The following is a 25,489-nucleotide window of genomic DNA, read 5'->3' on the forward strand; positions in this document are numbered from 1 at the left end:
ATTATCATCATTATTCGATTTTGTTATTATAGTTATTATTACTTATTTGTTTCTTTATTGCTGTACATAAATCAATAAACAACAAAATAAATCAAATCAATATTACAAAGAAATAAATGTAATATAATAATGTGTCAGGCAGCCTTCCTGTAGCTCAAAAGTAGAGCATGGTGCTAGCAACTCTGAGCTCATGGGTTTGATTCCCAGGGAAAGCATGAACTGATCAAATTCGTACCTTGAATACAATGCCATTCGCTGTCGATTAAAAGCACCTGTCAAAAGCATAAATGTAAATGCAGCTAAATGTATTATTATTTTTCCCCCCACAAGATAAAGAAACAACATGAAAAGTGTTTGGCACTGTAATAGCATTTATACTGATGCAGGGTTTTGTCACAAAATTCAACCCACTGTCATCTGCATCATGTGTAACAACCTGCGTCCCTTTCACTATTATCTGTACTTTTCATGAGTTTTCCCGTGACTGAGCTTCTCCGGCTAAGCATTTCAATGTAGTCGTTACAAACGGTAACTGAACGTGTTTAATGGAGAATCTTGTAATGGTGCACGTGTCTCAGTGCCTTGGTGGGCTGTGAATCATTGCGAGCGTCTCATCTCTAAATAAAACACACAGCCTGTCACAGTGCTGGAGGTGGCAACATGAGAGAGAGCGTTTTGGCAGGACAACCAGATAAATACCAGACGTAACTCCGGCTGCTATGACAATATCACTTCTCCAATTCCGGCAATAACCACATTCCTAAAAGCAAATGTGAAATCACATTTGGAATAAAGCGCCAACAAGCTGGGTCCAAGACTGAAAATGTAAAGTTCTGAATTTGGAGGCTCTTTAATTGTTCTTCTGTGTATATCAAACAAACTGCAACTGCTAAAATCTTTATAAAACTAGACGAAGTCTATGAGATATTTAGAGATATTTGTAAAACAGACAAATAAATAAATAAAACAACACTTTGTCCCTCCAACCAATCAAAAGTATATTGCAGAACAAAAGCAAAGCAGCAACAATGCCCATTTAAAATTGCAATTTCTTCCGCTAGCTGTGTGCACAGACAAACACGCGGCCCGAGGCGGAAATGCTGTAGTGGTGAGGAGGGAAACCCCGTCCGTGCACACAGCACAGTGCACCACATCCTGGAAAGATCAAATGTGACTCTCTCTGTGTGTGTGTGTGTGTGTGTGTGTGTGTGTGTGTGCTTGTTTGTATGTTTGAATGCAAGTGGGTGTGAGAGTTTGCAAGTGTGATTTTAAAGGAAAATGTCATAGTTGCTTTCCACTGCTTCTTGCGGCTTTATAGCTCACCAGACACTGTCTATGAACAACTATACGCATCTAACATTACATTTATGCATTTAGGCAGACGCTTTTAGCCAAAGCAATGTCAAGGTACAGTATATACACTTTAGCAAGTTTGTTCCCTAGGAATTAAACTCGTGACCACAAGTTGGCTGCCTTGCACTTGTGAAAAAGAAGTGTGCTTAAAGGGATGGTTCATGTGAAAATGAAAAATCTGTCATCATGAACTCACTTTGAAGTTGTTCCAAACCTGTATGAGTTTCTTCTGTTGAACATAAAAGAACATCGTGAATATTACTGGTAAGCACACAATTCTTGGTAGCCGTTGATTTCCATAGTATGGAAAAAAGGAAGTCAGTGGGGACCAGCAACTGTTTGGTTACCCACATTCTTCAAAATATAACTTTTCATGTGTGTGTTCAGTACAAAAAAAAAAAAAAAACTCCAGGTTTGGAACAACTTGAGGGCGAGTAAATCATAATTTTTGAGTGTACTGTCCCTTTAAAATCTTCAATGTTCACTTGTAGTGTAGTTTAAAAGTATATTTAAAAAAAAATCTGTACTTGCAGATACAATAATATTAATGAGATAAAAGGCTAATTAAGTATAATAATCTCAAATTAAAATGTAAAATTTTATTAAGCTTTTAGGCATACTGTACAAATTTTTTATAATTAGTTTTTAATAATTTAGTTTATCACAAATGCTCATCAGTACATTCAGCAGTTACACTTTAACCATATTATATAACCATAACCATTATATATAAAAATGGTGTAATTTAATAAATAGTAGTGATAATAAATAAATAAATAAATAACGAATGAATGAATGAATGAATATTTAGTCAGAGGTAATATAATTATTAAATTTCATAGAGATCCTACTTAAGTGGGTCAAAAACACTCTTAAGTTGAACTAACTGCATTTAATGTAAATGTAAACTATTATACAGTTTTGTTTAATATAAGATATATAGGCTATAAGTAAGACTTCAGATGTTTTTAAAGAATTCTTTTCTGCTCACCAAGCCTGCATGTATTTGATCCAAAATACACAAAAAGTACTAATATTTTGAAATATTTTTACTCTTCAAAATAACTGCTTTCTATTTGAATATATTTTAAAATGTAATGTATTCCTGTGATCAAAGCTAAATTTTCAGCATCATTACTCCAGTGTTTTTGTGTGTGTGTTCTGCACAAGAAAGAAAATCATACAGGTTTCAAATCCCTTTAAGATTTGTTCAGTGAAGATTTGTGCATAACTAATAGAAACTGATGTAAGTGCTGATTGTGAGATAGAGAGGTGTGTGTGCATGCGACTTGTGTGTGGTGTGTGTGAAGATGTCAAGTTTTTCTCTAATTGAGTGTTAGAAATGGAGTAAAGTGACCTGGCATTATGAGGTCATGTGACCTTTAGGCCTCTGCACCTGAGAACATGAGGAGATAATGTTCCGCCTCTGCAGATCACGACACCCTGTTTGACCCCACTACAGCCAGGGCATCACACACACACACACACACACACACACACACACACACACACCTGTACCTGGCCACTAGCAGACACTCATCATCAGATGTAACACATAATCAACAGTCCTCATGCAGAGGAGCCTGAGGCTATGAGGCCTGAGGCTTTTTTAAATGTTTTTTTTTCCCCCCAATAACAACACTAAAAAGTACAAAAATAAAAAAAATATTTGCTTATGCAACAGTATTCCAGAAGGCATGTCTAGTCACATTTTAAACATTTTAATACACAACAATGGAAAAAAGCAATGCAATGGTCAAATACATACATGTTCTGTCACAAAACTCTAACCCAATGTGATATATTCACATCATCATTCACAATGGCACAGCTGATTGGTTTCTTTTCGCATAAGCAGCCAATGAGCTTGCTGCTCAACATTCAAAAACTTGGCTAGTGCTTACTGTAGCAGTTGCAGCGCACTTCAGAAACCCTCCACCTCCCCAGCTCCACCTGTATAGATCTGCTACTGGGTGATTTCATGTATGCTATATATGGGGGTTATTTCATATATGTTATATGTTCAGCAGCAGTACTTCTACATGCTCACAGCAGCATGTCTGTGGATGTATTAGCAGGAACAAGTCTAGGTACTTGCTCTGCCGCAGCAACATAGAAGATCTATTCCGCCAAGACCAAACAAGGAGAAAAACTGAAATAAAATATTTTGTAAAACATAATCATGTGACATTTATTTGTTTGTAGGTGAGTATGAAAAAAAAAATACTATAACTGTCAATGGGGACCAGAAACTGTTTCTTATACTCACTCGAGACATTACGTGTTCATTGTAAGTCTATGGAATTTCTTCCCCCGTTTTATCATTTGAAAGGTGAAAAGTCAGATTGTTTTTAAGAGAATTAGCGAACTTTTCAACAACACAGCTGATTTACCGTAAGAAATAGTTCATACTATCCCTACGTATGAGCAATCGTATGGCAGCGGTAGCAAACATCACTAATGCAGACAGATCTAGATCAGGAGTACGAGTCTCCACCAACTGGACTGAATCACAACCAGTGAGTCACAACTAAACTATGCCTGGATTACGACAACGTGACATCAGTTCAATCCAGCGAGAAGGCAAGTGTTTGGTTGACCTGTTTATGTGCTGCTATAAAAATTGAGACATCATTCAATGTATACAGCTCACAGTTTATTCAGGACTCAAAAATAGGCTGGCGGGGAAGCCCCGATGTAAGCTGTGGTTAACTGGGGAAATAGCCCATCAGTTTCGTCCTCTGGCCTCTGTTGGTATTGGTAACAGGTTGTTGACAGCTCTCGCTCGATGTCATCATGGAGTCAAGGGGGCGGGGAGTGTTGGCTAGCGTGTTGATTTACAAACGCTCTAAATATAGCGCGCCTCTTTGTGTGTTTGGGTTAATTTAGTCTCTTTCCATTCCTCAATCTGTCGACTCATGGAAAACAGAGATAGGAAGTGGGGAGTGATGCGGCACTTTCTTCCTCCGCTTGACTCCACCCTTTCTTGTCTGTCTTTTGATTTGTGCAATACAGGAAACGCAGTCTGTAAGCTTGGTAAGATATCTTTGTGTTTCGTGAGGCACACGTAAGGTATGCACTGTTGACAATGCGGCTGGACAGCATTAAAGGAGTAGTTCACCTAAAAATTTTATTGGCTAAAAATGTACTCACCCTAAGGCCATTCAAGATGAGTTTGTTTCATCATTGTAACAGATTTGCAGAAATTACATCTCTTGTTCACCAATGGATCCTCTGCAATGAATGGGTGCCATCAGAATGAGAGTCCAAACACCTGATGAAAACATCACAATAATCCACAAGTAATACACACCACTCCGGTCCATCAGTTAATGAGTGAAAAGCTGCATATTTGTAAGAAACAAATCCACGATTAAGGGTCTTCTCAAATCAAAATTCACCAACCTATATGTTTAAAACCGTTTTGGAATGTTTTACTTGTAAAAGGTGCTTGATCTGTGCATATTTCTCTCCTGATTTAGATGAGACTGGAGGTAGCAATATTATGTATTATGGACTAGTATTTTAGTAAGTTAAAAATGTCTTAATGATGGATTTGTTTCTTACCAACACACAGCTTTTTGCTTCACAAGATGTTAATTGATGTTCTGTGTTGGTGTGGATTACTTGTGGATCATTGTGATGTTTTTATCAGCTGTTTGGGCCCTCATTCTGACGGCACCCATTCACTGCAGAGGATCCATTGGTGAGCAAGTTATATAATGCTACATTTCTCCAAACCTGATGAAAAAACAAACTCACCTACATCTTTGATGGCCTGATGGTGAGTCATTTTCAGCATATTTTCATTTTTTTCTTCACTATAAGATTAATGCAATATTAATTAATTTTAAATAAAATAATAATAATTTAAGTATTTTAGTAATTTTTTATTGGAAAATCTATATTTAGTAACCACTAAATATATTTGTGACTTCATGGAAACTGTTTTTGAACGACTCAAAGGGTAAATATGTTCTATAGTGTATTTACAGCATTTACCAGCAGGGGCTAATGCTATTTTCAACAGCTTGCTTTATTTTCACCAAAGGAATAAGAACTGCTTTGACATTGGGCAGACTTTTTAATAGTAAGTGGCTGTATAGTGTGTAATATAATGCCAATTATATAGTTCTAGTCTGGAATTCTGAATTATATAGTTCTGAAGTCCTGGGTTGCATCACTGCAACCCCCAGTTTTGAAGTTTAGTTCAGGGATTATTTTTGTGGTTAAAATTTGTAGTAACATTCCACAATATTACTGTTTTTACTGTATTTTTGATTAAATGCAACATAAGACACTTCTTTTAAAGTGTGTGTGTGTGTGTGTGTTTTGTATTGGGGGCTGAAATAAAGATATTGTGGTATATCTGGTGTGGGTTTTACTGAATCTGAAGTCTGTAATACTAACATGCTTGCAGGAGGTGTCTGTCTGTGTGCATTTGTGAGAAAATATTCAGGAGTTCTTGCTAATGTATACAGAGCTAATGCTAATGTATACAGAGATTTGTCAAAAATGAATAACGGTAGCAATCCACTCCAGCACTGCCGACTCTCATCGTCACTCCTCATCAATCTCCATACAAGAAAGCTGTCAAATGAAAAAGACTATATTCTGCACTTGTGTAGCATTTTATAGCCTAATTATAATATTACACTGAAGAAAAATTTGTGTAAACAATTTTCACTCAAACTGCTAGTAAATTTCACAATTAATTATAAAGAAACAGGCACATGTTGAATTAAAACGTGAAATTAGTAGAAACACTGAAATGTACACAAAATAATCTTTAACTTTAATTTTTTTTTTTTTTTACTTTTTACAGTAGTCAAGGCTTTTTGAACCTAAAACATTTGTTATTTTAGTCTTAGGGGCCATTCACACAGAACGCATTTTGCGTCTAAAAAACGTTTTAGACGCAGCGCTCAGAAATGGTTTTTAAAAAAGAGCAGCGTAGAACGCAAGGGTCTCTAGACGTGCTTTTGAGATGTGATGCAATAACGATGAGGGCCTCCTCCGCCATGTTGCCGTCAAATAAAACAATTGTCATGCCAACTTGCTACTGTAACCAGAAGCTTGCAACACTTGCCCCGTCTCAGAGTTCTTCTGATTGGTCCACTGATTTGGAACTGACATTGATGAGTGGCACTGCGTGTAACAGCTGAAATTCTTTTAACTTGACACAGCATCTTAAAAACGCGGGACTCATGTGCGAGGCGCTGCAAAAGATGCGAGACATGCACGTCCATCAAGCGTGTCTTTACATAGAAAAACAATGGAAAAGTAGCACATTGGAATGAAAAAACGTTCTGTGTGAATGGCCCCTTACACTACTAATTTCCATCATTCAATACATACTTGTTTCTTTTGAGAAACTGTTTTTGAATGGCTGTCAAAGAGAAAAGATGTTTTGTGGTGTAGTTACAGCATCTACCAGAAGGGGCTAATGCTCTTTCCAACAGCTTGCTTTATTTTCACCGAATGAATAAGAAATAAACGGGAAACCCGCATGCACAGGTCGTGTGTGGCGTGGCAGGTGCTGTTGGACTGTATGGTGAAGCTGCGTGGCACCCTGGTCAAGGAGGTTTTGATTAATGACTGAATCAGTTAGTGGGAGGAAGACTCATGTGGGTCCATTACTACACTGCAGTGCTGCTAATGGCTTCAATTACAGCCCAGTAACCAGTGCTGAGCTCACACATTTCTGTTCAAGTGGACTATGAGGCGGTTTCTCTCAGGAGTCTTGATGAAAGCGCATGTGTCCTGTAGAACTGAGCAAAGGAGGAAAATGGTAATTAATTAGCCAAACGTCCAGTTAAAGTTACATATCTCATCTCTGTGGGACTTCTAGGACAGAATCACACTTTTATGACTAGATATACACATCAAAACTCAATGGTCAAATGGGGGGGTCAATGAGGGGCATTTTTTCCTATCTTGTTAGACTTCCTTGTCACAAATGACTGGCCTACAAAAATTGCTTAGAAATTTCTCATAATGCTATATTATTAAGAAATATTGGTTTAAATTTCTTATTGGATTAAATCTGGCTGACTGTAGGCCTGATTGTAGTGAACATTGTTAAAATTACCCACAAACTCTTGTTTTCACTTAAAAACCGAGGTGTATAAGCTCAGATCAATGAGGCCTACAATCAATCAGTTCACCAAGGCTACATTCATTTGATTAAAAATACTGTAAAAACAGTAATATTGTGAAATATAATTCAAATTTAAAATAACTGGTTTCTGTTTGAGTATATTTTAAAATGTAATTTATTACTGTGATCAAAGCTGAATTTTCAGCATCATTACTCCAGTCTTCAGTGTCACATGATTCTTCAGAAATCATTCTAATGTGCTGATTTCCTGCTCAGGAAACATTTTGATTATTATTATCAATGTTGTGCTGTCAACAGTTGTGCTGCATAATATTTTTCTGGAAACCGTGCTCAATTTTTATGTGGTTTCTTTGATTAGAAAATCCAAAAGAGTAGCATTTATTAACGTTGTAAATTTTCTTTACTGTTGTGTTTGAGCACTTTAATGCATTCTTGTTGAATAAAGGTAAAACCCCCAAAACAAACGTTTGAACAGTACATATTAGGTGTTCCGCAGTGATCTATCATGTTACTTTTAAAAGTAACATTCTCTCCCACACTGTGTGATACTTGTCACCTGAAATGAACTTAGAAGACGCAAAGTTACATCAACACAGCCAATGAGGTTTGAATGTCTTTTCACATTTTCATGCATACAATACATAGGAATTGCCCATTGCGCAGCTATGTTCTCAGTCTCCCAGTCCTCCTGTCTGAACAGATCTGAGTCAGTGTGAGTAGGCATGATCTGTGCAGCAGCAGAGAAGTGCTGACTCTGAGATGTGCTGCACTGATTGCAGACTGACTTCTCTCGTTTGAAGTACTCACACTTCAAAGACCAGTGCTTGACTTTCATTCGGCTCTCATTGTCTTAGCCTATGATGCTCAGCTGCAACTGTGATTTATATATAACCTCACTGATGAAGTGCAAAGGCACAGAGTTCATGAAGTATGTGGACATACAGACACTTTTCTGCGTTGACTTTAAGTAATTCTCACTGGGAGCTGGATATTTACGATATCCAACAATATTTAGAATTTTGCAATGATATTAAGGCAGGATAGCTTGATATATACATTTTTGACATTGTGGGGACTGGCCTGCTACAGTCCCCACGAGGGAAAACAATTATTAAGAATAGTAAATGATGTTTATCTGAGTGTAACAATTCAAACAGGTTTTCATTTTCAGGCATGTGTGTGTGTGTGTGTGTGTGTGTGTGTGTGTGTGTGTTTAAAATATTTAAAATTACATTCCCATTTTTTTTATTAGGTGTCTTTAAAATATGCTTCAATAAAATCAAATAAATAATAACATTTTAATTTTATTAAAATTAATATAATATATAAATTAATATAAAAATCATTAATTTGTTACCAATTTTTATGGTTTTATTTTCACTATTAGTTTTAGTTAACTATAATAACCCTGTTTTTAGCATTTTAATATCTAATTACTTTATATTTTTAATAATGTCATATTAATTAAGAGAATGTGTTAAACATTTGTTCTCTGAACATTAATTTGCCACACCACAGGACTTTAAACTAGGAATTTAAACTAAGAAAAAGAATGCAAAACAGTGATAGGAAAACACACAGAGGCATATATAAAATGGTTTAATCTTATGCATTTATTTATTTATTTAAAATGCCAAAGAAAACTGAACAGATTGAGGCAGATATTAATCTCCTTTATTTATTTAGGTTCATATTTATTCAAAACCAGGGGAAAGTTATTTTTAAAAGTAATGCATTACAATATTGTGTTACTCCCTAAAAAAAGTAACTAATTACGTTACTTTGTTACATTTTATGGAAAGTAATGTGTTGCGCTACTTTTGCGTTACTTTTTAAATCTGGGCAGGGCTTGCTTGTTTGTTTTTAATGTAAAAAAATCAATTTTTTTGGCAAATGTAAAAGCCCTTTCACACCAAAAGTGAAATGAATAAGCTTCAGGCTGAAGGAAAAGTAAATTCACATCTGTACAGTAGAACACAGAAGAAGAAAGTTCAGCACACTTCAGCAATAAAAAATAAATAAATAGTAAAATTGGATTAATAAAATAATAAAATGAGATTAAATTCATATATTTGTGTTATTTAACATTTAATTATTACAGTATGCTAATTCCAATTATTCCAATTATTAAACATTTTGTTTTTATTTATTTTGATAAATATTGAATCAGTTTTGTTATTTTGTTTTTTTGCAAGTGAGATTCACATTTATTCTAGAACTACAGTAACATCTTAATCTCGATTTCTCTCAACATGAGGACAGGAGAGCTGTCAATCAATAAATGGGAAAAGAAGTAACTGGTGTTAATTATTTTAAAAAGTAACTTAAGATAATTTCTTGGTAATGTGTTACTTGAAAAAAGTAGTCTGATTACATAACTCGCATTACTTGTAATGCGTTACCCCCAACACTATTCAAAACAACAATAGTAAACTAAACTAAAACTAAACAAAAATAAACATTACTTTAGCTCTTCTTCACATGTACAGTAAGTAGACTTATTTTTAAACAATTATTATACCATGACACTTCAAAATGAACAGCTGTGAGTCATTTTAAAATAATAGCACAAAATACTTCAACAAAGAGTTCATAATCTTTCAATTCACAACTTGTGTGTCACAGGTAAAGCATCTGAATGAAAGCAGGGCTCCCACACACTCAACGCTGCGAGAGACAGTAAAAATATCCCAGCGTGTGTGTGTGTGTGTGTGTGTGTGGGCAGCGTGAGTGAGTGAGTGAGTGTGGGTGGGGGGGTGTTTAGGGAGAGTACAAAGCAGTGGGTTGTACGCCCTGTGTTTGAGTCTGAAGGCCAGCATGTAAACGTGTGTGTGAACAGACGCCGGCGTGCCAGCTGGCAGCTCAGGACACCAGGCCCTACGTGCCCATTTGCCACCTCCGCTTGGCTTGACCCGTGGCCTGTGAAACCCCTGGCACCGAGATGGCTATTGAGAAGGATACGGGACGCAGAGGAGGCGTGGGGATTCCCCACCAACACACATCTCTCATGCCCACTGCCGCCCGCATGCCACCCATCGCCAATTGTGTAACAACCAGCTGTCACTGTCCTTTGCGTGACCCACATTTCTCTTCCTACCCACACACACACACACACACAGTCGAGGCCGAATGGCAGGCATGAAGCGCACCTCTCCCTGTATGCTTGAAGATCAAAGCCCGGGCTGAAATTGAGTTGAGCTCAGTGTCAGGGGAAATGGAGAATCACCATTAGAGCGCTGTGTGTCGAGCGAAGAGTCGGGGAAGTGGAAAATGATCATTAGATGTCTCCACACCCACAGTCAAATGCTCCAAACCCTCCAATTAGATCAATTAGTCAATGAATGTCAGCAGAACATGAGAGATGGGGCCACACACAAATCAAACACACGTTATGTAGACGGGACCACCACATGGACGCAGATGCGCTCGGTTATTAGTGGAGTTTGTTCATGCAAGCTTCGGTTTACTAGACATTTATTTATATAGCGCTTTATAAATTACAGATTGTTCCAAAGCAGCTTCACATTAATGAACAATGAAATATTAGGGTACACTGTAAAAAATGATATGACCAATAAGTTATGACAACATGTGTTTTTACATTACTTTAACTCCTCAAAATAAGTTAAGCAATTTTTAACTTTATTTTATAAGTTGTCCAAGGTTCAACTCATTTTTAAGCATGTTTAATGTAATTTAAGTTGAAATGACTTAAACAGCTAAGTTGATTGTACTTGAAAATTTAAGGCAGCAACTTATTTATTTATTTTTTACAGTGTATCACTTTAGTTTAGGGACCAGTTCTCAGTATTAATTAGTTGCTTAGTAGCATGCATATTTCTAGCATATTGGCTGTTTATTAGCACATATTAATGCCTTATTCTGCATGACCATATTTTAGATCCTTTACCTAAACTTAACAACTACCTACCTAAATACCCTTAAACGAAAGCAAAAGCACCCATAATTAAAGATCTGGCGAACTATCCAGTGCGTATTTGTGTTTGTGCTCTGGAGAGCATCAAAAATTAGTTTTTACAATATGTTTTTGCAGTGTTGAGCAATGTAGCCAATCACAGACATATCCATTGATTTCTTAAACACAATGGCCAATCAGAGGTCTTTTAGTTGGTCAGAATTCACTCACCACTGGAGTTTTTGTCCAGTGCAGTGATTTAATTCTGGAAGCATGCCTGGCCAAGCCTCCACAGACAGCACACGTTCACAGAGAGATCCATTTCAAGGACCAACAACGTGTGTAATCTACTGAGATTTAATTTCCAGCACTTTATGACTGACTTGAATATAGTTCCACAACTGATTGTTTTTTCTGATTCTTCTTTACATGTCTTCAAATCAGCAGCAAGAGTCAAAACTAGTCCATGGTTTAGTAAATATTGGCAACCTCTTTAAGGGTGCTTTCACACTAGCACTTCTGGTGCGCACCCGGGTTTGATTGACATCAGAGTTCGGTTCGTTTGGATGATGTGAACGCTGTCTTACGAACTCGGGTGCGCACCTGCGAACCGTACCCGAGTCCACTTAAAAAGGGTGGTCTGGGGTACGGTTCATGTGAACTCCGGTACGGTTCACAGCTGATGTGAACGCAATCGTACCAAATCGCAGTGTAAAGCTTGAAAGGTGAAATGTGAAACAAGAGGGTTTTTGCTTCATGTTTCACACTGCTCATAATTTACCTATGGATGACAATTTAGAATGACCCAGGGTTAACTATATCAAGTTTAAATAATCTGTATTTGTGCTATGAACATGACTCATGTGGCTTGTTTGAGAAGGTGTGTTATTTTAAGCAATCAGGTGATATTTTTGCCTAGCAGACGAAAATTAAAACTTGTTTAAAGAAGCCACAACTCTTTTGACTTGAGCCAGTAAGGAACTGCCTTCCAGAACAGCCTAGCAACCACCCACAAGTTTAGAACCATTCATATTTTCTGCAAACATTAAAATTGAACATTTATTTTGACATCACACAGAAGTCCTTCTACTCAATGACAAAAAAAAAAAAAGATTAATTATATCATCTCTGGTAGATTGCAGACAAAAACAAAGGAGTAGTATTATTGTTAGTATGCAGTATGCATGAAGAGGGATTGTAATATCTTCTGATTTAACTTTTTAGGGCTGATACAAAAAGACTGTTGCAGCAATTTGATCAGAATACAATAGACTCACAGGAAATGACTGGAGGGGTCCGCTGATGACATCATTTTGGCCTGATCAGAGCCAATGAAAAATACTAATGAGAAAATGATTAGGAAATCAAATTAGGCATCAAGATAACAATATATGTTTTGGCAAAGTCAGATGTGATTTCAGACGGGATTAGAACAAGAGCTGGACAAAAATCATTATTTGTTTGCGTATTTTAGTTTTAAATAATGTAATACTACAAATGACTCTTAATAAAACAACATTTTAAAGAGGCCAGTGCTTTGAGTCAAGACTCTTCTTGTCATATTAGGATGACTTCCAGTCTGCATTGTGTCCTGATCCCGTTAGAGATACTATGTGTAATAAAGGCCAAACGGCCATAAAACAAAATGGCCTAGCACTTAGCATGTGCACAAACACATGGAGCTTCAGTGCTCATGTGAGCAAAACAAGTTCAATTCCATCTTACAATGTTTATGCTTTCTTTACAAATCATTTTCTGTCCTCTCCACTTTCTCTGCTATAAAAGAAGCAAAAGTCAAAAAAGTCATCTCTTACAAGCGAATCTGTGTTTTGCAAATTTCTATCGATAAATTAGTTTGTATTTCTGCTGCGTAATGCTTTGTCAAATTCAATTCAGACTTTTTTTTTTTCATAATTCTAAGGTTTTTTCCTAAGTATTGCAAGAAGAAAATGTCTGAAGTATAAGATATTTGCAATTTTGACCCTCAGAATTCAGTTTATGTCTCGCATTTGTGACTTTTTTTCTCACAATTATAAATTTACATCTTGCAATTTTTTTGTCACAATTCTGACTTTTTTCCTCACAATTGCAAGTTAATATCTCACAATTCAAACTTTTTGCTCAGGACAAAAAAACAAAACAAAACTGGATTACAAGAAAAAGAGATGTAAATTCTGACTTTTTCTAAAAAGAAAAGTCAGTATTTTTAAATAAATTCTGGCAGTTAACTTATTGATAAATTGATTTATCTATCTATCTATCTATCTATCTATCTATCTATCTATCTATCTATCTATCTATCTATCTATCTATCTATCTATCTATCTATCTATCTATCTATCTATCCAACTATCCATCTATCCATCTATCCATCTATCTATCTATCTGTCTGTCTGTCTGTCTGTCTATCTATCCGTCTATCCATCCATCCATCCATCCATCCATCCAATGGCGGAAACATGCTTCCATAAGAAAGCTTATACTCATGAAGAAATTGTTCTCATGATAGAAAGGCAGGTGTATGCGGCTGGATACACACTGAAACACAGTTCCTAAAGCAGACACACCAAATGAATTTACATTTCCCTGATTAAATTGTCTCACTTAAGTACGATAAGCTTTGGAAACTGTCTTGGCCCTCAAAGATCAAACACTTCCTATAATGCATAAGGCCATCTGTACAGGAAGCCACATAGGCAGCTGAAACCTACAGAACCTTTCAGTAGGTACAGAGACCAATGGAAAAACTTAATTAGTAATAAAGAAAACTAGTTCAAGTAGTGGCTGGTACAAGTACTGAATGTGACAAATAGTGTCATTTGACAAATGTGACTTAATGTAATTTGCTGTTTTTGCAGCGAGATGTTTGCTGTCATCAGGATATGGTCATCATGTACCGTATTACAAGAGAAGAATCACTTGATTATGTCAGTCACTAAAGCAGGTCACAGTCTCTGTAAGTGTGAGAAGTGTGATTTTTTTGTGAAAAGCAGTATGACACATATAATAATAATAGTCTGTGATGTGCAGAAATGTAACAGTTAAGAATATATTCGTGTGTGTATTTAGTCTTCAGTATTATTTGCACTTCACCTCTTTTATGTGATCAATCATTCAAATATAAATGTTAAATTACAGAGCAATTACATAAAATATAAATTAGAGGGAAATGTCAATGTCTTGCTCTGTGGTATTTGTCATTTCATGTCGAGATGTTAATTACAAGCTATGCTGAATGGCAAGACCGATATTTTCAGGAATATCAAAAATAGGCGATCACACAGTATGCAAGTGTTTGTGTGTGTGTGTGTGTGTGTGTGTGCATTTTAGACATGTATTTCAAGTATTAAAGGGATAGGTCACCCAAAAATCTAAACCTATGTGAACTTTTTTTTTCTTCTGAACACAAAAGCAGAAATTTAGCACAATGTTCATGCTGCTACTTTCCATAAAATGAAGTCATCTGGCTGTCAAGCTCCAAAAAAGCATGATAAAATTCGGATATCGTTTTTGTGTATTACTATAGAAAGAAATGTCTGAATGACTTGAGGGTGAGTAAATGACCCAATACTTTTTGGGTGAACTATCACTTTAAAATGCATAACCCCAGTGTATGTGTGTGTGTGTGTGTGTGTGTGTGTGTGTGTGTGTGTGTGTGTGTGATTACCCCGTGAGCTGTTCTCCTGTGGGCTGAGGGACAGGCTCTGGCCTTCAGGCTGCTCAAATATAAGAAACTGGTAGCGGTGGAGTCCAGTGCCTTGGGGTGGAGTGGGACGGGTGTATGCTAAAGACGAAAAACAAGCACAAATCTCTTTTAGAGCTCCTACAGAGTATTCATTTAATTGTCACCTACTGGAATCTATTTTCAAATGTTTTATGTCACAGAAAAATAGACTGAAGAAAATGTGCTTTTCCACCACATGCTGCAGTAGGGTGTTTTTTGGGTGGTTACTAGAGCACACCCAGCCTCAGATGGCACACCCCTCAGATAGACAGATGCCCAAAGTCTGGGTCATCGGATTCCCATTTTCCACAAGTTGATCTGATTCTTTAGAGTCTTAATGAAAAGTCTGTAACATAGTTTGGTAAAAATTTCTCAATGGTAGAGTAAAACATTGTTTTTACCCTGTCAAAAACAGCTCTGTCTACAGCAAGCTGATTATTGCATGTCGCTTTAAATGCAAATGAGCTCTGCTGACTCCACCCCTCTCTTCCGAGCCGCTCTCTGAGAGACGGTAAACTTTAGCCGCATTCATCGTGAAACTTGCTAATTACCACATTATATGGAAAGGCGATTTGCAAAGATGTATTAAAAAAACCTTACACTCACTACTTCTGGAGGTGAAGCGGGATCACGAATGATTTGCGTGAAGATAGACGCATTTAGGTAGATCAGGGGTGCATTCCCTTCAAAAACAAACGTAATCCACTGTATCTTCAGCGGCTCAGATGTCGGGAGTAAATGATGAATGCTATGTTCATTATTACATCAACAACAAAACACCTCACTCGCTTAGGAGCCATTCTTGTCTACATCTGCTCCAGCGGTGAAACAATGGCGGACTGATGACAGCTCACTCAGGGCGGGTCTAAGGTAGGACACCAGTCCAGTCTGTGCTGAAACGCTAATGTCAATCAAACAATCGTGGGAGGGGCCTGTCTGTGTGACGTCACACCGACAGGCATCTCAGATCGGCTCGAAAAAACAAACAAGGTGGATGCATGTCACATCCGATGACCCCTTTTTGACCCCTTTTTGCCAAAGTTTAGAGGCATCACATTTTTGTGCTTTTTTAATGTTTTTGAAAGAAGTCTCTCATGCTTACCAAGGCTGCATTTATTTGACCAAAAATACCGTACAAACAGTAATATTGTGAAATATTATTACAATTTAAAATAACTGTTTTCTATTTGAATATATTTAAAAAATGTATTTTATTCCTGTAATGCAAAGCTGAATTTTCAGCATCATTAATCCAGTCACATGATCCTTCAGAAATCAAAATATGCTGATTTGGAAACATTTCATTTGTTTTTTTTTTCAGGATTTTTTGATGAATAGAAAGTCCAATTTTATTTGAAAAAGACCTATTTTATAACAATGTAAAAGTCTTTACTGTTACTTTTGATAAACTGAATGCATCCTTGCTGAATAAAAGTATTAATTTCTTAAAAATTTAGAAGAAATTCTGATCAAAACACATCTGACATCTTTTTTTTTTGTCCTGCACAAACTTTAGAGGAAACTGTTGCCACTGTTTTAATTATAAATATTGTTTAGTTTTATCAGTCTGTTATTATTGAATGATGGATTATTGCTAATCCCGCCCCTAAATGGTATGCAAACACAAAACAAACTGATTGGTCGCTTAAGATGTCAGTCAGACTTCTTGTCTTGAGTGGGCGGTTCTTGGCCAGAAAGTGCTGCATAGTGGATATGACTTTTTGCCATGTAGTCAAAGCTCTGGCTACACAATATTAAAAGATCCCAAGTTTAATATTTAAGATTAGAGGTTAGATTAACTCCAAATGCGCAACTGCAATAATAATACATGCATATTCACGCAGAAGAAACACTCACCGGATAGTTCAACAGCGCTGACATCTCCTCTCTGTAGTGCTTCCCCCTGCAGAAAGACATGAGAGAAACAGAGTGCTTATGAAGTACAAAGACACTGTTGTACATGCGCCATTGTCTCATGTTCATTGCTTCTGAATGAAAACAATGAGAGCCCGGGGACATGTTGTGATTTTCTCCTTCATTCATCACCAAGGGCCACACAGCTGAACTGTGGCTCAGACCCTCCAGGAGCCTCACCTAACCTGGCTTAAATGTGTCGATGACGGGATCTGCCGTCTTTACTATCCCCAGACAAAGCCAATTCCCAGGCAAATTAAGTGATTGATTGGATTTCAGAATAGCAAATTCCCATATTATTAATTGTATATTAAGTTTCCGTTGCCTAGGAACAGAGATTCACGCTGAGCTTTCTATGAGTTGAGTTTTTTTCCTCCCCCAAAGGGCACTCCTATATTTGTCGTGTTTAAACCCATATACTCGAGCAGATTTAATGCCACGCAGTTTTCACTGTAAATAGCCCACTGGAATGTTTGCCTAATGGATCTGATTCCTCTGTGTCGAGGCTGTAGATTACTGTAGTTTAGACTGCTTTGCTTCATACAGTAGCCCTGTGAGATAAAAGCCATAAAAAGAAAAGGAAGCACAATGAAAAAATACTGAGAATGTGCTCAAAACCTATTTTCAATGGGAAGTCCCCGCTTATAAATGCCTAGCATGGTTTGTCAGAGTGTCAGCAGTCTGTTATTGTCAATCAAGCGGACCCCTGTCATTGAAACGCACTGCTCTTTATCGCCCCCTACAGGATGAACTGCAGAGACAGAGCTCACCTTTTACTTCAGGTGGGTCAGGGATGCGATAAATTGGGTGTAACACTGTGCTTTACTGCTGTCATTTCACATCGTAATTTATTAATGCGGGCCTATTCATTAAACATTATGAAATACTATTTATTAATAATAGCAAACATTTTAGGTGCTTTCAGGAGTCTCCTGTGAATAACATACAGTAAAAGATTTCTCAAACGATATATTTATGTTTTTAAAACTCTCTTTAACAAAGTTTGGCTCATTAAGATTTAATGTCAATGCAATTTACTTCTGTATTTTGACATCCTACAAAAAGTAGGATATAGTTTATCATCAGACTGGATGGTAAAGTGGTGTCTATATGACAGGTAAGTCAAGTCATAAGCAGAGCAAGTTATTATAGTTTGATCAAAGATTATGAAAACTTCTTTTCCTGCTGTAATAGCATGCACTAATGATTCATGTACAGTGAGACCAGGCATGTGTATTAATAAAGTAAACAGCATCACTTTTTATATTATGTTGACTTTAAATATCTGTTACGAGAAAAACCAGGCCAAGAAAAGCAGCAAATAGATATATACGTAATAAAAATACTTACATAAATATATAAAATGACATCACATAATTATAGAGTCCACAAATGAACCAAGAGCAATTACATCTAGAGCTTTAAGGATAGGTATGACAGATGTAATCCATGCAAACAAGGGTTATTACAGGTAACTAAAAATAAAATCATTAAAAAAAAAATGTTAACTGAAAATAAAATACATATTTATTATAATTATATTATATATTATAATTATATATATATATGTATAATTGTTTATGAGATATCTTATTTTGTTACTAGAAAGAAAAAAAAGTTGCCTAAATGTGAAAATAAAATACTAATATACAGTATATATATATATATATATATATATAAACAATACAAAAATTAATGGAGATAAAAAAAAATAAAAATGTAGAAATAAAAATGACAAAAAAACAAACAAAAAAATTACTAAAACTTAAAATTAAAATAAAAAATTATAGTATTAATAAAATGATACTGTATAATAATAATAATAATAATAATAATATCTCGATACTTAAGTAGCACTGATATATACGCACACATACGCTTATACTACATCTGAACACATATGAGTTGTTTATATATTGCATCTAGTTATGAATGCAAATGAAGGTCACTATGCAGCGAGTGTGAGGTGACATGATGCACAGTGACCTTCAGAAAATGAGACATGGTGCGAAAACAGCGTCAAAGACAATGAACTTCACAAAGCCACTTTGCATCATTTGCAACAATTAGATTCAAAGTAAGAAGCGGCTTTATTTAGAAATCCCGATGAGTAGTGCTGCCGCGTGTTCTTGAGCACCGTCGTCATGGCAACAGGTCGTCAACAGTGCTGGGAGGGTGAAGCGCTCGTTTTGGTTTCCCACTTGGTCTGCTTCATCTCACTCGCCCCGTTACAGAAAATCAGCGCTCCTTTGTGCTGATATATTTTGGGGAGAGTGATATTCACACTTTGCAACAAGCATAGAATTATTAAACATCAGTGAAATGATGGGCATATTGCGCACAGATGGCAACATACTACATTACTAGCGCGTAGAGCCACTTTAGGATGCCAAACATCATTAAAAACCTGTTGCATTATAGCGCTCGAAGAGCAGTGCAATCTCTGGGGATGTTTGAGACTCTGAAATGGGACCCAGAATGTGTTTGACCCGTTTGAGTCTCACACCAGTGCAGTGGGAGGGAAAAGAGTCTCACCTATTTTTCATGACATTTACACCTGGAGGACCAGCATTCACTGGGAGACGTGATGTAGGAGGAACTGCAAATGCAGACAATTTGAGGGAATGCACTCGAGGTTTTTTGAGGAATTCAGATCAACTCTACTGTCAATTTTCATCAAATGTTGAGAGCTTAGATGGGACTTTTCTTCAACGAATTATGACAAACTTGAATGCTACAAGGACTAGACAGGGTAAAAACTCTGTCATTTAATCATCCACGTCATTACAAACATGTATGAATCCTTTTCTTATGTGAAACAGAAAAAGTGAATATTTGAAGAATGTCCTTGCTGCTCTTTTCCATGTAATAAATGCAGCATGTAAGCATCCAAAAAGTGGTCCATTTGACACTACTGTATATTTCAAGACTTCTGAAATTATATGATGAGGACACAAGATAGTCAAACCACTTTTGGTGCTTTTTTTATCATTTCAGACCACTTCAGTCCCCATTCACTATCATTATATGGAAATCAACAACCAGGATATTCTTACATTTTTTTTTTTTTTAATTTAATTTTGTGCTCCAGAAAAAAAGTAAGTCATACAGGTTTGCGAGTATGCAGATGAACGAATTATGAAAGTTATTTATTTAAAGACAAGAGGCTAGAGGTGAATAGACTACAGATATCATCATACTTCCCAGGTTGATTTATCACAGTACATTAAGACAAATGTTTGTATAACAAGTTTTCTGAGATGTTATGCTTAATCATGCAAATGAGGCATTGTCTAATTAAACACAAAATAATTTGCATAAAAGTCCAGAACAGAAATCTGAATATTAGATAAAGCCATGTTCAAACTTGTTTCAAGGTTTTTACACAGGGCATTTTGGATAACTTTTAATAATGATTTCTTACTTTTTTATCAGTCCACAAATCAGAAAATATGGTTATAAATAAATACATTTTCATCATATATTTACACACACACAAAGTTTTATGTATGTACATATATAATCATTTTGATAAAACGGTCTCTAAAGATTTGTACTGTAACTGAAACCTAAAGATGCAAATAGGTGAAGTATAATAAAAGAAACACCTTGTATGTGTATTTTGAGGGTTTTCTTTCTAGTAGTCAGAAAACCGACAAGATATGTATAAGCAAAATAGGCCAAAATCGGTGCATGAAAAAACAAAGGTTTCGCATGTGTTGTCTTGCGTTAAAAGTATTGATACATGGGGGAAGAATGAATTAATAGGATACACACTTGATCTGGTATGAAACTATAATGTGAATCCAGCGGCAGTGTGTGAATGTTTCAAATAAAAGCCATTCATACAGAGAAGAGTTGACGCAGAGAACACAAGACAACACCCCTACACAAACACGAATGTAAACGCATCCTCAAAATAATAGTGATTCTGAATCAAAATAACAACTCTGGGGAGCCATTCTCATCATGAATAAAGTCGATGACTTAACAAATCAGTAAACAGCAGATCTACTTCAGTCAGTAAGTGTTTTTCAGAGTCACGTGGCCGTCTTTGAGGGCTTTTAAAATTCTCCACAGCGAAGCAACACAAAAGCACATCGCCGGTTTGTGAACAAAAAGGGTTACGCGCACACATATTCAACGAGCAGCGGGGCACTGGGGCAGCCGTCTTACTCCCGATCCTCTGTTCTGCTTTCACTGTGGGTAGCATGTGGTTCACAGGTTGTAAACCCGGTTGAGAAGAGGGTTTTCATTCAAACGGTGAGGGCAACAGTCAGTGGCATTAAATCCATGTTCTGAAAGTCTGATATTGCCACAGTTGGCCTCTATTCATTCCTGCTGGCGCAGTTCAGTGGCGGAAGGCTTTTTTTCAATATCACTGGCTTCAGTTACACTTTCAGTTAAACAAAGGAAATATTCACTCTTTCTCAGAATGAATTGAGACAACATCTCACAAAGCATTAAAATGAAAACAACCAGATTGATTGTGCATCTGATCAGATCTCCATCCATCATGTATGCAGCTCACATCTAAAGCAAGAAATGCCTTTAAAGATAACGGGAATAAACACTCCAGTGCTGGTTTTATTATGAGAATGACGCTTTGTGCAGCTTATTAGCCTTAAAGTTTATGATAGGCTCATTGATACATGATACATTTATTATGAGATATGATATGATATATGATATGATAGTTTTTATACCGAACTTATATAAATAAATTAAATTAATTAATATTTATCAGTTGTATTAGTTTTTCTTCTAGTTTTTGTGTTGCAAATTCTATTCCTGATTCATTTTAATTTATATAATTTAATTTATAAATTTAGATTTTATTTCCTGTCGTTCTTTTATTCCACTATTTGTGACGACTAAAAAAAAAAAAAAAGCATTGCAAGTGTTTCATGCAGTTGTGTGTGACAAATAAAATGTGGAATTTGAAAATGATATTTAATAAATGAAAGATTTACTAGATTTACAGATCAAAACAGCACGTAAGCATCATAATAAATTGCAAATAAACCATTTTAAAATAAATATTTTTATTTTTGGTTAAATATTACTTTTGTTGACAATAATAATTATTATTATTTACATATTCATTACACTGAAGTGTTATAGCACATTTAATGTTACAGATCTGAATACAGTCTCTGAGCATCATAATTAATATTTTTCAAATTATTTTTAGGTTAATAATAATAGCAATTTTATTATTATTTTACATATAAACTGTGAAAGGTTCTTGCCCTATCATCCATACAACATCCGCAATCATTTAAAACAATAAACATACTAATCACACCTTACTCACCTCAACAAGGCACACAGTGCAGTGTGAGTTACATACCACAGTTTATTCATTAGTGTTAGCGATTTGTTCAGCACCTCTAGTTAAGCTGCCACTCAAGATTTTTGGCACTGAGATCTAGCAGGTCCTACAGGAAATTCAAATTCACAAGATGCTGCTATAAAACACAAGGCAACGCACCCACCAGATCTCAGGGGGGTTTGGAGATTCATTATGCCTCAGCCTCAGCAAGCTGGAGTCTCTAAATGACCGTTTTTCTAGGATCTCTAACAAACTTCCAGCAACAGTAAACTTGCCCAGTATTCTGTTCTTATCTGTTTTACTGAACACCAAGTTCCTCAAAACCTTTCCCTCATGCAGGCTTACTGGAGGAACAGTTCAGAGCTTGAGTGAACTGCTCTTTTTGAAGGGTGCGAGAGGTTCTCCAGTGGTTCTGGGCTGCTGTGAGAATGACATTTGAGCTTAAAGCTACAGTTGGGGAGGAGAATGATCTTGTAATCAATGACTGCTTATGTAAAGCGCACATTAACATGACAGAAAACAAGAAATTAGCAGTCTTTATAAATAGGTACAGAGTTTCAGTCTTCGGTAATGCTAAATCTGTTCCTGTTCTCGGCCTCGGCCTGATTCAGCTCAGAATTCACACCTGCTGAAACCAGCAAGCTAACCATTTCTGGACATGTTTTACATAATGAATGTTAGCCTATTTGACTAATTACTTAATAATTGCTTGTGTTATGATCCAGCAGGCAGATGAGTGAGATGTAATCTGGCACTACTGTGATCCAACAGGAGATAACAGCTGTTTAAGAGCACATTACTGTACTCAAAGTTACACAGACAGCAAGCGTTTTCCACGATCCATTCAGGAGCAAAGCAGCTCCTTGAGACTGATGTTGAAGTTGACTAATATTGTTGATATGCTGCTTGTGTTTATCCTCATGCACTTACCTTGGATAAAAGTATATAAACGTTTTTTTTTTGTTTGTTTTTTTTTTTTTATGAAAAAAAAAAAAAAAAAATATATATATATATATATATATATTTTAAAATAAAATATATTGACAAGATAATGGTTCATTTGTATTATTAGTGTGCTCAGTACATCCCTCTATCACATTCCCTCTTTCATTTGTAAGAGGGTGAATCTCAGAAAAAAATATTCATGTATCATTACACTCTAAAACCATTAGAAGAGAAAAAAAATAAAGCCTATTTAAAGAGCCAGGGTTTTTTTTCCAACAATTTCCATTATTCTTACTGTATATTCTCATTACTCTTAACAATATAGTATTTTTACAGTGATTACAGTATTTTTACTGCATTTCATACATTTTAGAAATACCATAGTATAAGAATAATTTAGAATATAAATAAATATAATAAAAGAAATACTTAATTAATAATGTTAATATTATTAACAACAACATTTTAATTGAATGTTATAAATATTTTTATAATAATTCACTTTAATAAGTCATATTTAAATATTTAAAAAAAATTCTACTTAAAGGTAATGCATATAATCTGTAATAAATATAGGTAACATTTCATCACACTAATAACTATAAATTAAGCATAATTACATGCACCAAAACCTATAATAAGTACATGTAGTTAATTCATATTTATTATATAAATGTATAATCACACAGTAACAAGGACACCTTAAAATAAGTTTAATCTACATATATTATATTATATCTACCTTAGTTTCAAGGTCTTATTATATTATACTGTATTATATTATAAACTACCTTAGTTTAAAGATTGAGATGCTTAAATGTGTATAAAGTGATAATATCTGCACATACCATAACTTGTCTTACAACTTTCATGATTCCTAAAACATTGGAAAGCACTGTTTTAAACTTCCTTTATGAAATCACAGGATTTTTAAATCCCCTAAACTTCTTGTTTTTCCTTACTTGTGGGATTTTAAGCTTTAATTAGAGAGTTAGACCCCACCAACCCCCGTAAAACACACTCAATGCATTTCATTTTTGTTGCTCATAAAACAGACTTCATTTTCACTGAGCAAAACTTAATTTCTTATTTCTGTTTTTTTTTTTTTTTAGTTTTAGGGGTGAAATATGCCCCGGACATGTTCTCGACAGGTTTGGTGCGATTCACCCGAGAACAGCGAGTCTCCTGTTCAGTTCTTGAGCAGCGAGAGAGAAGAGGTCCTGCTGGGGCAACAGCGTAACAGACGGGAGAGAGAGACGGAGAGAGAGAGAGAATGGCAGATGGTGTTCACAGCTCTATTTCTGATACTGGACCTTCACCATGAGCCTGCTCCCCTCCCCCTTTCGTCCTCACACTCTCTCTCTCTCTCTCTCTCTCTCTCCAAATCCAGCCCTTCCTCTTCCTAAACGCCCCGCTCTCCCTCACTCGTGCCTACAAACCCTCTGACATTTCTTATCTCCTTTTGACTCTCGTTTTCTTGTCATTGTGCCTCAACATTTAATCTATTCCAAAGACCCGCCATTCTCCCATTCATCCGGATTTAACGTTTGGCTTTTGTTGTAGAGTCACTCTTAGATGTAGGTCATGTGATTAAATTACATAATCCCAGCGCATGCTGTTAGAATATGCTTTCTGGCATGCATTTAATTCAGTTCTTAAAAGGTTAGCGGCATCGCAGCGTTGTGCTGGTAAATAGCTTACATCTCCTTTTTGTTGGGTTTATTAGGGGATTATCTGGCTTTTGTCAAAAGATGTTATCTTGGCAAGGAAACCGTTTCAGTGCGATGCCTTCCAAAGTCTGTGTGCTTTAAATCGTTATATTTTCAATGCGGTTGTATTAAACGAAGGCTGAACCCGGAGTGGTAATTGAAACGTGTGCCGTTTCGGGCCCAAGTGCGCACTGTGAAACAGTTCACTGTGATCTTATGCTCCACTAACTCTCTGCGTCTCTAAATTAACTCACCCGGTGTCTTCATCCACTCGCAACCCGACCACACGACCTCCCGAACCCAGACCGCAACAGTTACCATAGAGATATTCATTACTGCCATTACCTCATTACTCACCTCACTGGCCTTAGAAATTACAACTCTTAAATCCATTAGAGCACATTTATTTAGCAGATTTCATTCGGTTAGATTTTAAATGCAGACGAAGAATTCACTGGGCTAAACTGGTGGG

At 36.1% G+C, this 25,489-nt stretch overlaps 1 protein-coding gene across 1 annotated transcript in view; it reads right to left on the reverse strand.

Annotated features, from left to right (window-relative positions):
* The window catches only part of LOC131545827 (phosphatidylethanolamine-binding protein 4), a 126,757-nt gene that overhangs the window by 950 nt on the left and 100,318 nt on the right, over positions 1-25,489 (reverse strand). Inside the window, exons 5-6 of the mRNA XM_058784987.1 lie at positions 16,972-17,017; positions 15,058-15,174 (exon numbers count right to left, since the gene is read on the reverse strand). Of these exons, the coding sequence (XP_058640970.1) occupies positions 15,058-15,174; positions 16,972-17,017 (163 nt within the window). The remainder of the gene's footprint in view (positions 1-15,057; positions 15,175-16,971; positions 17,018-25,489) is intronic.

The sequence above is a fragment of the Onychostoma macrolepis genome, chromosome 08 (genome assembly GCF_012432095.1).
Source record: "Onychostoma macrolepis isolate SWU-2019 chromosome 08, ASM1243209v1, whole genome shotgun sequence".
Classification (NCBI taxonomy): Eukaryota; Metazoa; Chordata; class Actinopteri; order Cypriniformes; family Cyprinidae; genus Onychostoma; species Onychostoma macrolepis.